Source organism: Parasteatoda tepidariorum, chromosome 4 (genome assembly GCF_982258835.1).
Source record: "Parasteatoda tepidariorum strain Cologne lab strain chromosome 4, Ptep-v5.0, whole genome shotgun sequence".
In the NCBI taxonomy this organism is placed as follows: Eukaryota; Metazoa; Arthropoda; class Arachnida; order Araneae; family Theridiidae; genus Parasteatoda; species Parasteatoda tepidariorum.
The window spans coordinates 21348453-21365217 of NC_141758.1; the positions used below are offsets into that span (position 1 = coordinate 21348453).

The 16765-nt window shown below is 33.0% G+C and overlaps 1 protein-coding gene across 1 annotated transcript in view; it reads right to left on the reverse strand.

The window, feature by feature from the left end:
- LOC107442841 (platelet-activating factor acetylhydrolase-like) overlaps positions 1–16765 on the reverse strand; it is a 165164-nt gene that overhangs the window by 110495 nt on the left and 37904 nt on the right. The window contains exon 3 of the mRNA XM_043044717.3: positions 9594–9762. Within this exon, the coding sequence (XP_042900651.2) occupies positions 9594–9762 (169 nt within the window). The remainder of the gene's footprint in view (positions 1–9593; positions 9763–16765) is intronic.

Here is a 16765-nt window from a genome sequence, read left to right on the forward strand (position 1 = left end):
TCTCTTATTTTTAAGAGCTTAAATGTAGATAAGATTGTAACATTTAAAGTGTAACTTTTCATTATTCATTTCATATTTTAATGTGCTCATAGTAGTAAAACAATTTGCTGTTTTATTAACGATAAATATACTTCAGTTTGACCCATTTTATTTTATACACATTTATTTCAATACAAGTAATTTTGAACTTATTAAATACCTACTTTTAAATAAAGAATTATTCTGCCAAAAATAGCTTATTTTTGAAAATATTTTCCGATGGTTACTTGTCTTCCAGGCCTGAAAGCGAGACGGAAAAGAGAAAATACTGGTAGGAGAACTGTTTCAATATTACATAATATTCGGGAGGAGTTAATCCATTCTGAATAGTAAGCAATTTACTGTAATTAATTTTTCGAGACGGAGAAGCAATTCAATATAAAAATTTTATTCGTTAAAAACAATTGGTAGTTATGGGTTTTTATTATTCCCGAAAAAAGCTAAAAAATGAAATTTATTTATTACCAGTTTTTACAATTTTCCGTCTTGATATATATATAAGCTTTCATCCCTGTTGTCTTCGCAATTCATTTATGTTTCTAATTTGATAGATAAAATAAGTGTCTTTATTCATTCAGTAATTATTTCGCATTAATTGAATTGTTATATCAACCTTTTCATTATTAGAGGTATAAAGATTTTAGTTGTAGTATTATTGTTAAACAATATCAAATGTATTATTTGTGCATTTTGTCTGATCTTAGTGCAAAAAAAATTTTTTAAAAAAAATATGCTTAAAATTTAAACAAAGTCAAATGTTCAATATATACTTATATCAAGTATTATTCATACATTACGTCAGATCGATAAGCACAAAAACTACTTTAAAAAATATGTTAGAAATTTATTTTTAAAAAAAATCAAATGCTTAATGTTTTAAATCAGATGCTTAATGTTCAAGTTTTATTTTTACATATTTTCAGGGCGTTAAACGAAAAAACAACTTTAAAAAAAATCTGTTTGAAGTTTTAAAAAAAAATCATTGGCAAAATGGGTTTTGTTTTGGGTTTGATGGCGTGCGTATCTTATTTGGACGTCATCACACTTTTCAACTGTGTTCAAGAGTAATAGTAAACAATGCGCATACGTCGTCATTGCATGTGTTGCGATGACGACCGCTGCTGTTCGATATTTTTTTAGAATTCTTTTTTTTCACTTTTTTTGTTATACTCTAAGTTGGTAAATCACAAATAAAAAGGGTCCCAAACTGATTGACACAGTCCCAAAGATTACAGTTGAAGCAAAAAAAGAAAAAAAAACCTATGCCAAAGCCTAAATTTTCCAGGGCTGAAAAAGCCAAAGAACGTAGACGAGAATACCTTACGCGTTATACACAAACGGAAAAACGAAAGGATTCCGTTCGCAAACGCAAGCATGAAGCCCGTCCCTCACAAAAGTACTATAGTGGTTGAGAGAATTGAACAATACCGAGGAGCGAATGGTGGCTCTCCGAACCTCTTTCATGCGAATACGAGAACTGGGTGTTGATCACCAGTTAGGGATAAAAGGATCCATTGTCAGCGAACCCAATGACTTGCACAAGACCGTAGACTGTCTTCCACGCAATATAAATTATTCATTTACTATTAATGTAAAATTGGAAAAAAAAGCCCATTTCATGTATAAACTAGAGAATCTAAAACGGGTGTATGATGCAGCTTACAATCTCCTTCAAACACCATTGTACCAATCCGAAAATGTTAATATTGATCTCGATTGACTGTTCAATGTCTGCTCAATCATCAAAAGAATTTACACAGAATGTGTCTGAGCCGCATTCAAATATGTCTGAGAAATTATGTACTGAGCAGTTCAGAATTAACAGTTAAGGATGTTCACGATAAAAACCTAATAAAGTTGCTTTTGCAAAAGCAAAAACTAATTAAGCAACAACTATTTTGCTAATGGGTCACTTGTGATCGCCTTGCAGCGTTAGCAATTTTTTTTGAATGTTTTGGTATTTAATTGAGCAAAATAAATTTCAAGAATTGAGTGAAAAATTCTGACAAACACTTTTTGATTTCATAATTAAGACAAGTTAATTTCAGCTTCGAAAGTAGTATGTTTACGCAATAACTGCTTGAAAGAAATCATAACTCCCTATGCTGGCTTACAAAAAACTTGCCTCTATTGATACTAAAAATGGCGATTTTAAATATTTATGCGAAATATTTGATCTTTTTTTCTCCCGTCAAAACTTTTTTAAAAGTTGGATTCAGGGCTCATTTTTGCCTACAAATTGCAACAAAAATAATTAATTATGGGCTTCATCGGAAATTTTTTTTTAATTCTCAATACTACAGCTATTGCACTTATACAAAGGCTTGACTGAAACATATCATCATAACACTTCACAGAAGAAATATATGAACAATATTTCAAAATTTTATAAGTTAGGCGTTCATTTTTTTTTACCAACTGTATGTTTAACCCCTTGGGAACGGTTGATTCAGAAAAGCATTCGTACAAAATCAGAATCAAGTTGTAATTAAATAAAAAACGGTAACCTAAATGTAGCCGTTGCTAATTTGACAGATTTACTTTGCTCTTACTTTAATTATTGTTAGCTTAATCATATATATAATCAATGTTAGTTCAAAGTATAACTGAATAGTTTTATTTTGAACAAAGTAATGGTGAATTAAATAAATCAAACAATTATAACTCCACCCACAAATAAACTGCTAAAGAATTACTTTGATTACCAGTTTTATCTTTTTATCCTGATTGATAGAGTTTTATGCTGGCACGTATTTGTGACAGTCGGCGCGAAAGGGTTAAACTTCATACAAATTACAAATGAATATGTGCGAGAAAATAATACGAACACTTCTATGCTAACTCTATGGATCCGTGGTGGCTCAAGAAATAGAGCGCTAGCTCCCCAATGAGGTGAACCGGGTTTGAATCCCTTCGATGGCTGGTCGAAGCAAATTCCGAACCCATCTAGCAGTTATGAACTACTCGGCTCACTCAATAAGCTTTATATATATGTTTGAGCCGTGGTTGCTCAGAGGATAGAGCGTTCGCCTTCGAATGAGGTGAACAAGGTTCGAATCCCAACGATGTCTTGTCGATACGAATTCCACCCCGGCTCACACAGACCATAGAGTCGCTGACGTAAAAATATCCTCTGTGGTAGACGGATCATGGGTTAGAGTCCCCTTGCCGTTAGGCTTACCGAAGGCGGTTTTGGCAGTCTTTTTACTCCATGCAACGGAAATGCGATTAGGTTTCATCAAAAAGTCATTCACAAAGGAAAATTTCTCCCTATACTTCATTCAGGAGTTCCCTTGTCTTCTGGAGTGGGTTCAAAATTACAAGGCAACGAAATTCAACATGGATAGTCAGGGGTGAAAGCGAGACGGAAAACAGGAAAGGCTGGTAGTAAAACCATTTCAGTTATTGCGAGTTTTGGGGAGGAGTTAACTTATTCTTTTTTTAAATTTTTTAACAATATCTACTTTATCTTGGATAAGAAGCAGTTTTATATATATGCCAGAATTATAAAAGAAATCTTGATAGTTACAGATATTTCATTTTTTTCGAAAAAAATGCTGGAATGAAATGTTTTACGTACCAGGTTTTTCTCTTTTCCGTCTTGCTATATAAGGGCTTTCACCCATGTGGATAGTCATAAACCTAGAATGAGGTCGGCCACTCAACGACCGTCGTAAAATTGTACTAACTTGATGTAAACGTTCTTTTAGAAGAAAATGTTTTAGAATATTTTTCACCGGAAAACTGTCGTCACCATTAGAAATATCACTCTTGAAGTGTTTAGAAATTATGTCATTTTTATCCAGGCTAAATTAGGATCAACCAAAATGAGTTCTGGAAATTCACGACATGGATGCCTCAGGAGATTATAAATATAAAGAGTGGTAGAAACTCAATTCATTTTTTTATTATTATTATCTCTTTAATTATTCAGTCGTAACAACCATTATGACTTACATTGCAAATTATTCATATTTAAAACAAAAACATTTGTATTTACTTTCAATAGTAAACTTATTTTATTTTATAGCCGTCGTTGAACAGCCGACCCAATTTCATGGGTTTACGACTACTTACGTTCAACTCCGTAGCCTTGTAATTTTGAACCAATTCAGAAGACAAGGAAACTCCTGGATCAGTATCCCCAGAGGTATTGATTTGTTGTGGGAACATGGAGGACTTTGAGACTCGACAGATTTAACGTACATCAGTCACCATTTACTACATGGGGAGTCTTCGGCCGACGAGGATCGAACCCACGACCTCTTGGATATGGGCCCACCGCCCTACCGACCAGGCTCTCCCGGCCCAATAGTAAACTTAGAAAAAAAATGCTCGAGAAAGTATCTTTAATTTATATTAATAAAATTTAAATTTTTTTTAATCACCACGTTTTTCCTTTTTATTCGCCCGTGGCAACCCTGTTCAAAACCTTATTTCTGTTTTAGTATTACTATAATTCTAAATGCATTCTAATTAAAAATCACTGGTATTAATCTTACACTATCTTAAAAATGGCTACGCTTTGAAAATGGCGCAAGACATCAATTTGGAGAACAGCTAAAGTTTCTTGAAAATAAAAAGCGTTTCCCTGTTTTTAATTTTTTTTTCTTCTGAGGACCAATTTTAAATGAAATCTCTATCACTGCGGAGGCAAGAGTTTTTTTTTTTTTTCAGATCCTGAAGATCTTTTAAAAGTGCGAAAAAACCGTTTTTTGGAAAAAAGTAGGCTCTCTTTTGCTCTTAATTTGTAATTTGTCTGAAAATTCTTATTTCATTTTTTAACCGCCGTTGAACAGTCGACCCAATTTTTGGGTTTACGACAGCTAATGTTCAACTCCGTAGCCTTGAACCCAATCCAGAAGGAGAGGAAACTCCTGGAGCAAGCATTGGGAGAAATTTTCCCTCATGGAGGATTTTTTGATTGAACTAACCCTCATTTGTGTTACATAGACTGGAAAACCTCCAACCGTAAGCCAGAAGATGGCGAAGGTAGTCTAACCCACGATCCGTCTACCACTGAGAATATTTTAAGCCAGCACTGTGGTCTTAGCGAGCCATGTGAGGAGTTCGCATCGACCAGCGGTCGCTGGAATTCAAACCCGGACCCCCTGTTTGGAATGAGAACACTCCATCCTCTGAGCCACCACGGCTCAAAAATTTATAATTGTAATATCGAATATCGATAAATGTTATAATCGAATCTTGTCACTCGAAATTACTATCAGTATCAGTAAATAAAGGTGAGGAAAAAAACTTGACAAAAACGCAGTAGCCGGGAGAAGAGAAAAAATTGAGAAACAGAACAAGAAAATACACAGTTACCGAGAAAAGAATCAAGGTAAAAGGCATTTCTACGCATTACGGAAAGGTGGAGACGATCTACTGTCGTTAGAAAGGGAATCGGCATTCAGATGAATAAACCAAGATTCCAGGGTATCAAGACGAGCTCATATGAGTGGGGTGGAAATTATTTTAACACTATGCGGTCCGCATATATTTAGTGATACCATGTAACTGGTTCCGAGTAACTTGCTCCGCTTTGTAAAATAGTATTTTCTAGTGGTAGCGAAACTTAAGTTACTTTTAGTTTAGTATTTTTCATTATAAGTAATATTTTCACCACTAAATATCAAAAATTATAAGTATGATATAAAATGCAACCGCATAGCATCAAACTATTGGTTATCATATTAAAAAATAGGCGTAACTATCTTTCTTTAACGAATTTTACTATATAATTTGCTACCACTTTATTAAAGCTATTCCAGATAGCGAAGCAGTTGGCATCCCTGTACTCTATTGTCCCTAGACAAAATGTCACATAAATATCAGGTGTTGTCACCGGCCAACTAACGTTTGGTTTTCACGTGACAACACGTTGGTGTCACCGGACATGAAAGTGTTAAAATTATCGAGACTTTCGGCCACTGTGTTTTTCATTTTTGTTCTATTTTTCGCAATTTTTTTCCTCTGTTTTTTTTTCCTTTCTAATTTTGTTTCTAACCTAAATTTTTCCATTTTTCGCTGGGAACTTAACATTTATTTTTTAAAATTATTTTTGCTTCGTTACATTCACGTCTGTCAAGTCATGAAAATGGGCGCCTATTTTTAATGCGCTTGAAACAATGTTACAGTTATTTTATTCTCGCATATTTTTCAAACGAATGAAGTTTTCAGTCGGGTAATTTCTCACCACTACAATTTCTTTTGCATTATTTACTTAATTAATCTTAAATTTTGCATTCAAAAACTTAATTAAATTAGAAATAAAAGTAAATTTGCAGAATACTTGATCCAGGAGTTCCCTTGTTTTCGGGATTGGGTTCAAAATTACAAGGCTACTGCATTAGTAGCCGTAAACCCATAATTGGGTTGGCTATTAAATTACTGTTGCATACCTGCCAACTCTTCCGGATTTTCCGGAAGATTTTATTTTCATATTTAAAGTGGTAGTAATTATATATTATTTTTTCTTTTATAATCTTAATTTTTAAATGATATTGATCACCACTATTCTTACAAAAATTAAGCACATATATTAATATGCGTTACCATCATGGTTGTCAACTTAAGTTTGCTCATATACAACGTATTTGTTTGCTTGAAATTGAAGTTTTAATTCCATTTTAATACCACTGGGAAAAATGATAATGGAACGGATTAAAAGTTGGCAGGTATGCTGTTGTAAAATGAAATCATGCATAAGAGAAATGTGGTGGCTCATGGGATAGTGCACTCGCCTTCCAATGAGATGAACCGGGTTCAAATCCCGGCAAAGCACCCCGCTCTCAGAGACCACAATGCTGACGTCAAACATCCTCAGGGGTAGACGTCATGGGTTACATTATTTGTAGGTTACAGCTTGCAATCAGGTGAACAGTGAAAGGTTTTCGTGGTTTTCCTTTCCGTGTAACGCAAATGCGGGTTAGCTCCATCAAAAAGTCCTCCACGAAAGCAAACTTCTCCCAATACTTGATCCAGGAGATCCCTTGTCTATTGGATTGGGTTAAAAATTACAAGGATACGAATGAATATTGATCGTTGTAACCAAAAAATTTGGTCCGCTGTTCCACGACGGTTATAACTTATGTACCAAGCGCTAAATTTGATCAGACATAGTCTTTAAGTTGCATAAACAAGACTACCAAATTCAGAGATGCCAACTTGCTCCGGACAGCAAATAAATATTTTAAAGTGGTATAGTTCGTTCACCAGGAGTTGAGACTTGGCTCCACCTCCTCGGACGCAGAGTTCATTTCAGCGCGGGGGAGTAAGAGTAAAAACATCTCCGTTGTTGAAATTGAGACAACCCTTAATTTGCGCCAAACACAGAAAGTGAATTCTTTTTCACTTACTTTGCTTTATCATCTGCTAATATACCTTTTGTTACACTAGCTAATTAAATATAGTTTAAATTTTAAAACTGTTGTTCTCCCAGCGAAATGTCTCATGAAGGACAAACTATTCACTCAAAGGAAAGAAATATCATAAAAAATAGTGTAAAATATCATCAAATTTATGAAATATTCATTGTTAAAAAAATGCACATAAAGTTTGCGAAATAAATATTTTTGCCAAACGATCGCCAAATAGCAGCATTGTTCAGGATTGCTCACAACCTTCTCCCAAAAATAGCGAAATAGTATCGTCGCATTTCTTGGTTTAATAAATTCAATTTAGTGGATTTTTATCCACCACTATTTCTAAATAATTCGTAGGGTTACATAATTCACCAATTTATGGTAGTTATGTCATGCTATACCCTTATAAAAGCAAGCAAAAATAGTCAAATATTTGCAAAATTTAGTTTAAAGTTATTTACCGTTTTTTTAATTATTTCGGCGTGTCCGGAGCAGTTGGCATCTCTGCTAATTTAGTTTCTTTAGCACAACTCCTTCTTGGTGTCGGAATTTTTTTTGCAGTATATATATATATATATATATATATATATATATATATATATATATATATATATATATATATATATATATATATATATATATATATATATATATATATATACACACATTAAAAGTGGTAATAAGTCTTATAAATTTAGTCTATACGAGTTCCACTACCGCTGAATGCAAACAAAAGCAAGTAATATAAACGTAAATGAGTATAAAGTCATAGCAATGATTAAAAGTTTATTTTAGCTACCACTTGAGAATCAGGCAATCATTTTTAGAATATTCAAACACAAACTTAATTTTATTTTATGTAAACATATACATTCCAAGCCAGGCCTGAAAGCGAGACGGGAAAGAGAAAATACTGGTATGAGAACTATTTCAATTTTAGATAGTATTCGGGAGGAGTTAAGCTATTCTCAACAATAGACAATACACTGTAAATAATAACATCAAGGCGAAGAAGCAATTCATTATAAAAATTGTATCCGTTAAAAACAATTGGTAGTTATGGATTTTTATTATTCCCGATAAAAAGCTATAAAATGAAATATATTTGCTACCAGTTTTTACTCTTTTCCGTCTTGATATATATGGGCTTTCAGCCCCTTTTCTAAGCTTATAATCAAACCTACTCATTATTCGCAAAACAAATAAAAAGAAAATTATCAACTACGAAAAAATCTTATTATTCAACGAAGAAGTTCCCAAAGTCTCTAAAGCAAACTATTTGGGTATCACTATAAACTGCACCCTAAATTGGAAATATCACGTCTCTAATATACTTAAAAAAGCTGAAGCTGCTTTGAAACCCATTTTAAATAGCAATAGCAAAATGGCTTTAAACACGAAAAGGCACATTTATCTAATGTGCATAAGACCAATCCTCAGCTATGCATCCCCGGCATGGGGGACGCTTACAAATACACAAAGAAAGAGACTCAGAGTCTTCGAACACAAAACCCTAAGACTAATCACTGGGGCTCCCTGGTTTGTCAGAAATAACACCCTCTATAATGACCTCAAAATCGACAAAATAGACGAGTGCCTTTTTAAACTCGATGCATCCTTTTTTAAAGGTGCCAAAAATTGTCCAACATGTAAATTCAATAAGTTATTAGACATTGATTTCATAGATGACAATAAAAATTTCAGCCCGATAACCGCTTTTTTCTTAAGCGACTGTGTTCTCTCTAAGCATTTCGGATAATCATGACTATCCCCACTGTCCTAGACAAACTGTGTTCTCTGCACCAATGAAGCCCGGCTATACCGGGGGGAGGCGAGAGAGTGCACAGGGAATCTTCCCCCTTTTGTAAATTTGTAAATATTCTTTCTTTATCTTCAATTTGTTCCCTTTATTATGTATCAACTTGCGATTTATTTTTATGTATGACTCTGACTTGATTTTATCAATTATTGTTCATTCTGAGATTTAACTTAATGTTAACGCAGCACCTCCCTTCCCTTCCACCACATATTATTCAATTTAGATGAAAGAGCAGATATCCATACATGGATAGGTACTCTGAAAAAATTGATTAGGTAGTTAGTTAGTTCTAAGCTTATTAGATAGAGCCCCTGGCGGGACTGATGCTGAGATAACCACCACAAATAAGTATGAGTTTCTAAGCCTCTTACCTGTGTTCCAGCGCAGCAACGACGAAACCTTGAGAAACAAGTTCTAAACAGTAAGTGGTATATGTTGTCCTGCAACCGCCAAGTCCATGAGAGAATACGATGATTGGGTACTTTGTACCGGGTACCCTTAATGGTGGGACATCCCAAGAGGCGGGTGTATTAATGTCACCTGAAAAATAAATTAATAATTAGCTAATTTTTCCTAAAAAAAATTCTGAAATAATAGATTACAGCACGCAAAATTGAAAAAAGTTTAATCCCTGAATAACTTTTGGTCAAATGATTGTATTAAGAACTGAAGCTGGATTTCAACGGTTTTAGAGCCTACTTTTAAATCTGTATAAAAAATGAAAGTATGTTAATATACTCATTTGAAGGATTTTAAGTTTATCAGCTTCTTTGGAAAATTTCTTTTAGTGGTAGCTAAGTTTGCTTTAATATATAAATCTTGTATTATTTGGTATAATTGATATATAGTTATTTTCCTCACCACTACGTGTAAATAATTCAAAAGTTTATGCAAATCCTTTGAAGCTTGCTCTGCCATCACCTCCTACAGCAAAAAGCCCTCACACTGTTTTTTTTATAATAAGTCTGCGCAGATAATTTAAAAAGTGAGCAAGTTGTGCGCATGAGTTCAAATTTTTCTTAGCCTTTTTAGGGCTGGCGAGTCATAAATACAATCGTACGAACCAGAATCAGGATGGAAATAAATAAAAAGTGGTAGCTAAGTTTGGACAAGGCTTATTTTTTTTATAATTTGCTTTTTTATAATTAGTTCTTTTTTCACCTTATTTCTGACAAAATTAATAAAAGTTCAAAATGTAACTTAGCAATTTTTATTTTGAATTAAGTAGTGGTATATTAACTACATCAAACTATTATTATTATTCCCCCAAATAAACTTATATAGAAGTATTTTGCCTACCAAATATATTTTTTTACCTTGATGACTCGCCCGTCTCGATGAGGTTAAAAAGTAATTGAGAGAGAAATTTATCATATATATTTGGGAATTGAATATGTTAGTGGTTGACAAGTAAAGAAGACAAACCAATCATTTTCATAAATTAAAAAAATTTTTAGACATATATTTGCTACCACTTTCTCAATTTCACTAGATTTTGTATTAAATGTCTGTTTTGTAAACTATTTTACCTTCATAATGATTTGATCGGAGTACCTAAGAGAAATAGTGTGGAGTTATAGCTTTCGGTTATAGGAGACATTGGTTTTTTCTCAAAATGAAATTTTCAGTAATTTTACTTTTTCAAAATGTTCCATGCGGCTCAATTTTTTCTTGTTTGTGTTAAAACTTTATAAATAGATACCATATATATACACTGCTCAAAAAAATTAGGAGAGCCATGTGCTCCCCTAATTTTTTTGAGCAGTGTATATCTATGCATATATATATGTATATACACTACTCAAAAAAATTAGGGGAGCACATGGCTCCCCTAATTTTTTTTAGCAGTGTATATACCATTAAAAGTTAGCATGTTTTGTTGTGTAAAAACTTAGTGAAATAAATATTTTGGCTGTAAATATTTATTTTTCATTGAAATTTTTGAAAATTTTCAGTGTAATTCCTTCAAATTTAATTTTTTGAGCTAATGCAAAATATTTAGTTAATGAATGATGCTAACTTTTATTCATAGGTATGAAACGAGCATCTTAACAAAAAATTGCACATTTATAATCATACTATTTGCGCATGGGATGTTTTTCGTTATTTTAAAAGTTCAATATTTTTAAAACTACTGAAGTAATCTGCATAAACTTTTTTACACAGATTTCTAAATGTGATATAAGTAAATGTTGTAAATTTCATAAATGCAGAAATCCCAACTTGCTCCGGATAGCAGATATATATTTTAAAGTGGTAGTTTATCCAATATCTTGGTTTAATAAATTCAATTTAGTAGATTTTTATCCACCACTATTTCTAAGTAATTCGTAGGCTTATTTAATTTACCACTTTATTAGTACTTGAGACGAAAAAAGATAGTACAAATCCTGCCTGACCCGTGGCATTCAAAGGTGATGCTCTACTGATGTCCTCTTCTCCCTTGTGATGCCGGTTATGTTGAATTGATGCTGATTATCCTGAACTTTACAAGGTGAGTGATACTGATTTTGATCTCGTCAGATTCTGGAGTAGGGAGAGATAATACTGTCAACTAGCCATTTTGATGTCTGGATTTTGAGCCCGCCATTTTGTTTTTTCAAGTCATGCCGTATCATAAAACAGCTCGTGGTGGAAAGGTCTCATTCTCTGGTCGTAATTCACCGTCGCATTGCAAAGAATCCACGTCATTAGAAGAAATCATTGCTATCTGTGGGATATCAAAAAAATACTTTCCACCAGTTGAACATGAACATATTGACGATCTCGTAGAGTTTTACACTCAGTTTGATACAGAGGAGCTGATTCGTTTAGATAAATTATTTAGCAAACTGCTCATTCAAATAAGATCAAGTTACCCTGGAGACTACGAATACAATTACTTCCTAAAACTGACAAATGCAGCTTATCACGTCAGATGGAAGAGGAAAATTCAAGCAGAAGAAAACAAGGAGATGAATAAAAAATCCATTCAAGTCGAATCAATAATGACTGAAACTAATCCAAGCACTGGCGACATAACCATGGAAAATAAAGATGAAAACCTGAATACAACACCAAATACAGAAACTGACATCAATATTAACAATAATACAGAACCACCAGCAAAGAAAAGAAAAAAGAAGAAAAAGCAAAATGCAGTCCAAACAATTGTAGATAACTCTACACTCATGTCTACAAACAGCTGTCCTTCTTCTAGCCAACATAATTCAACACATGACGTCACTATCTTGCCGACAACAAAACCTAAGGAGGATACCGACAAAGTACGGGATCCGCCCAGCAAACCTGAAATAACACCGCAAGCTAGATTTATTAAGGTTTTGGTCCGTGGCTTGCCTGTGGACTTTGATACAGATGCCATCAATACAGAATTACAGAAAAACAACGTTGAAACCTTTAAAATAGTGCAGTTTAAGAAGAGAATGGGAGAGGCCTATCGGCTCCTTCCACTCTTTCTCATAATCCTAACATCAACGGCGAATCACCAAAGAATATTCGAAGTCAACAACATACAGCAGATTCCGATCAAAATCGAAAGATTTCGAGGAGGTCGACGACCTACACAATGTTACAACTGCCAAAATTATGGACATACGCAAAGCCACTGCAATGCGCCTGCAAGGTGTGTAAAATGCGCTGAAAACCACAGGTCTCATGAATGCAACAAAGACAGAATAACACCTCCAAAATGCTGTAATTGTTACAAAAACCACACAGCCAACTATACTGGGTGCGAGACCCGCCCCAGCAGAAGGAGCCCTCGAGCAACATCAAATTCAACGCCTAAACTTGCTCACCGATTAGTGTCATTAATCAAAGAATTACAGGAATTGCTCAAAAATGAAGAAGTGCTACGTCTTCTGCGGGATATCATCGGGGAAACATCTCAATCACAGTGAGTTCTATTTTTATTTCCAAGACTCTCAAGTTAAATTCACTGAACTTTTCACAGTAGACTTTTACTTATGTTAAATTAAATTACATCAAATTTTATTTTCTGAAAATATAGCCAATTAATGCATATGTATTTATCTCTTTATGCACGTTAAATTCTTTTGCAAATTCTATTGTATTTAAGGAACAATATTTCTCTAGTAAAATATATTTACTGCATTTTCTCCAAATATGTTATTTTATCATGAATCAAGGTATAATTTATCTATATTCATCAATTATGTTCTTCATTTTTCAAAAATCAATTATTGCACATATCAAATCATGTTATATCTTTATTTTAAATTAAAGTCTACAATCAATATTTCTAATGTTATGTAAAAACGTCAATTTGTCATATTGAATTTTTCATCGTTTTATTATTTCACAAGCGAACGGCTTAATTTTTTTTTTATGGCTACCACAATGTATTCGAATGAACTTCAATGTATGTCATAATTAAATATGTGCTAGTTAAAATATAGAAATTTAATTAGTGAAATATGTATCAATTTATGTTAATATTTATTTATGTCAACTTACGTATATATATGTCAAATTATGTTTATATTTATATATGTCAACTTAGATTCGATGAATCAGATATTCAAATGTTATATTTACTCAAGCAAAGTGCTTGTTTTTCTATTAGCTACCACATCGACTGCTAAATTCAAAATGTTATTACTATAAATTTTCTGTAAATTTCTAGATGTATGGGATAGGGGCTGCTAAGAGGCCCAGGTGCCCAATTTTTGTAAATAAAAGTAAAAGTAAAGTAAGTAAAGTACTTGAGACATGCTATACCATTTAAAAAGCAAGCAAAAATAGTCACATATTTGGAAAATTTAGTTTGTAATTATTTACCGTTTTTTAAATTATTTTGGCTCGTCCGGAGCAGTTGGCATCTCTGTAAATGTAGGATTAAAACTTAAAAAAATTTGTTTTCAAGGTCTCCTGTACCCTTAATTACTTTTAAAATATCTAAGTTAACCTTCAGTTCTAATCCCAGATAATTCGTTGCTAAAATGGTTTGAAGAAATTAATGCAATATGGAGCACACAAAAGTAGTTTTATTACTTACAGGGAGATGCTATAACTTGCTTTGCACAGCGAATAAATATTTTCAAGTGGTAGTTTATTAATTGTGATTAGTTTTTAATTGTGTGAATTATATTTATTAATTAAAGCTCCACTTTATTACAGTTTACTCGTCATGTGGCTTTTAAAATGTTGGTAGAATTCCTTATAATTCGAAATACTTTAATTTTTTATTGTCTGCCATTCAATAAAATATTTTACCAAAAACGAATTTAAAAATTTAAATAAAAATTAACTACCAGTAATTTTTTAAGAAAAATTTTTATAAATAAATATTTTTTTTACGGCAAATTAACTTATATACTGTTGTGCAATGTAATAAGTAAATAAAAATAGTAACCAGTTCTAAACTGGTAGCTATGAAGAATTTAAAATCAAATTTACCATCATAGAAACAGTTTTTGTTGAGGTAACCCAACGCTGTCTACGCAAATTTTTAAAATGGCGAAAAACGTCAATGTGGAGAAAATCCCAAGTTTTATGAATATAAAAAGCGTTTGTGGTCTAGTTTATTAAGATTTAAAAACTTACTCCATTGCTGCATTACCTGGGCTCATAAAAATTTGCAAAAACTGAGAATAAGGCAAAGATTTCGATAATTTTCATCTAGGTAAAAAATGTCGCCAAACTGGCAATTTTTAAAAAAGTTTAATAACTTTTAAAATATCTAAGTTAACCTTCAGTTCTAATCCCAGATAATTCGTTACTAAAATGGTTTGAAGAAATTAATGCAATATAGAGCACAAAAAACTAGTTTTATTTGTATGCACAGAGATGTCAACTTGCTCCGGACACTGAATAAATATTTTCAAGTGGTAGTTGTGATTCATGGTTTAATATATTCAATTAAGTAGATTTTTATTCACCACTATTTCTAAACAATTCGTAAGCTTATATGATTCACCACTTTATATAGATCTGCCATGCTAAACCTCATAAAAACAAGCAAAATCTGTCTTATATTTGCAAATTTATCTTGTAGTTATTTACCGTTTGGCCAGACTGGAGAACCCTGTAAAAATAGCCTGGCATTCAACGTTTTAAAAACTATTTATTGATAATGTTACCAATTTACAACATTGACATGCATTAGCAGAGACGCAACATTTTAAAACAACCATCCTCTTTTTTACCACTCTCGGCTCTTGGTCTCCCAGAAAAGAACCAATAAATAATAATCGTTTGGTACGCTATCTAGTGGCTAACTATTAACTAATACAGTTGTTTCGGAGTTCCTATCCGAATTGGCTTTCTACTCCTACATCGAAATTTATATAAATTGGAGGATGGGAAGGGTGGTGCTGTGTTTAACTAAAGTTAAATCTCAAGTAGAGGTACATGATTTAGAGTCTGGGTTACATGTGAAGTAAAATCACAGTTTGATACATAAAAAAATCATACGAATACAAAAAAAAGAGTTAAAAAGGTGGGGGGGGGGGGAAATACATGTATATACATGAGGGGAGATCTAGTGGCTAGTTTTCTTACAATGTATGCTACTACCCTACTTACTGTAACTACCCTCTTATTTAATTTCTTTTTTTATCAATTCTAGTCTCGAATACCTAAATCATGATTGGTTAGGATCTTATAATTCTTTTTGAAAAACAATGAATTGGGAGTAATAGTTCTACCACAATATATGTGTATCGAACGCAGGCAAATATTTGATTGAGCTGTATATTGGATGAGTGCTCTACCGATATTTTTTTACTTTTTATAAAGACTTCCTTGTATAATAAAGATCAGCTTTTCGCGGATATAATTTTTCGGTAGATCGAAAATACTGAAAGCGCTTTAGGCACTATTTCTAATGAAAATAAATCAAACATGGATTTTTCATCGACAGAAATTTAACGCAGGGCTGCCAACCATTTCGCTTTTTGTAAAATATTTTATAGAGTTGTAGAGAGTCAAAAGCGAAATCTTCTTGAATTTTGGTTAATTGCATAAAATAAATTGTGATGGCACTAATATTTTATAATCATTTTCTGGAAACTAATATAGGTATTTATTCCGAAGACCGTGAAAGTATCGCCAAACTACCATTGGTACCCATGGCTGCCAACTACTACGTTTTTTGCACAATATTTTATAGAACAGTTAGAGAGTCAGAAGCGAAGGCTTCTTGAATTTTGTTTAATTGCCGAAAATAATTTCTCCTGGCGCTAATATCTTCATATATCCGAAGACTGTGAAGGATCGTCAAACTACTATTGATGCCCTTGGCTGCCAACTAGCACGGTTTTTGAAAAATATTTTATAGAGTGGTAGATACCAAAGCTATCAGAATTTTTGGTAATATTGACGACACATTAAAATCCTCAGCACGAGAGAGCTGGATATGTGGGGTACCTAGGCATTTGGCGCGTAGCGCCACCAGCGAATTCATCCTATACTGGTTGGTTCTATGCTCAAAAGTCATGAAGAAATAAGCTTATACTGGTACGAGAGACCTGGAACAAAGTGCAGAGATGCCAACTTGCTCCGGACAACAAATATATAT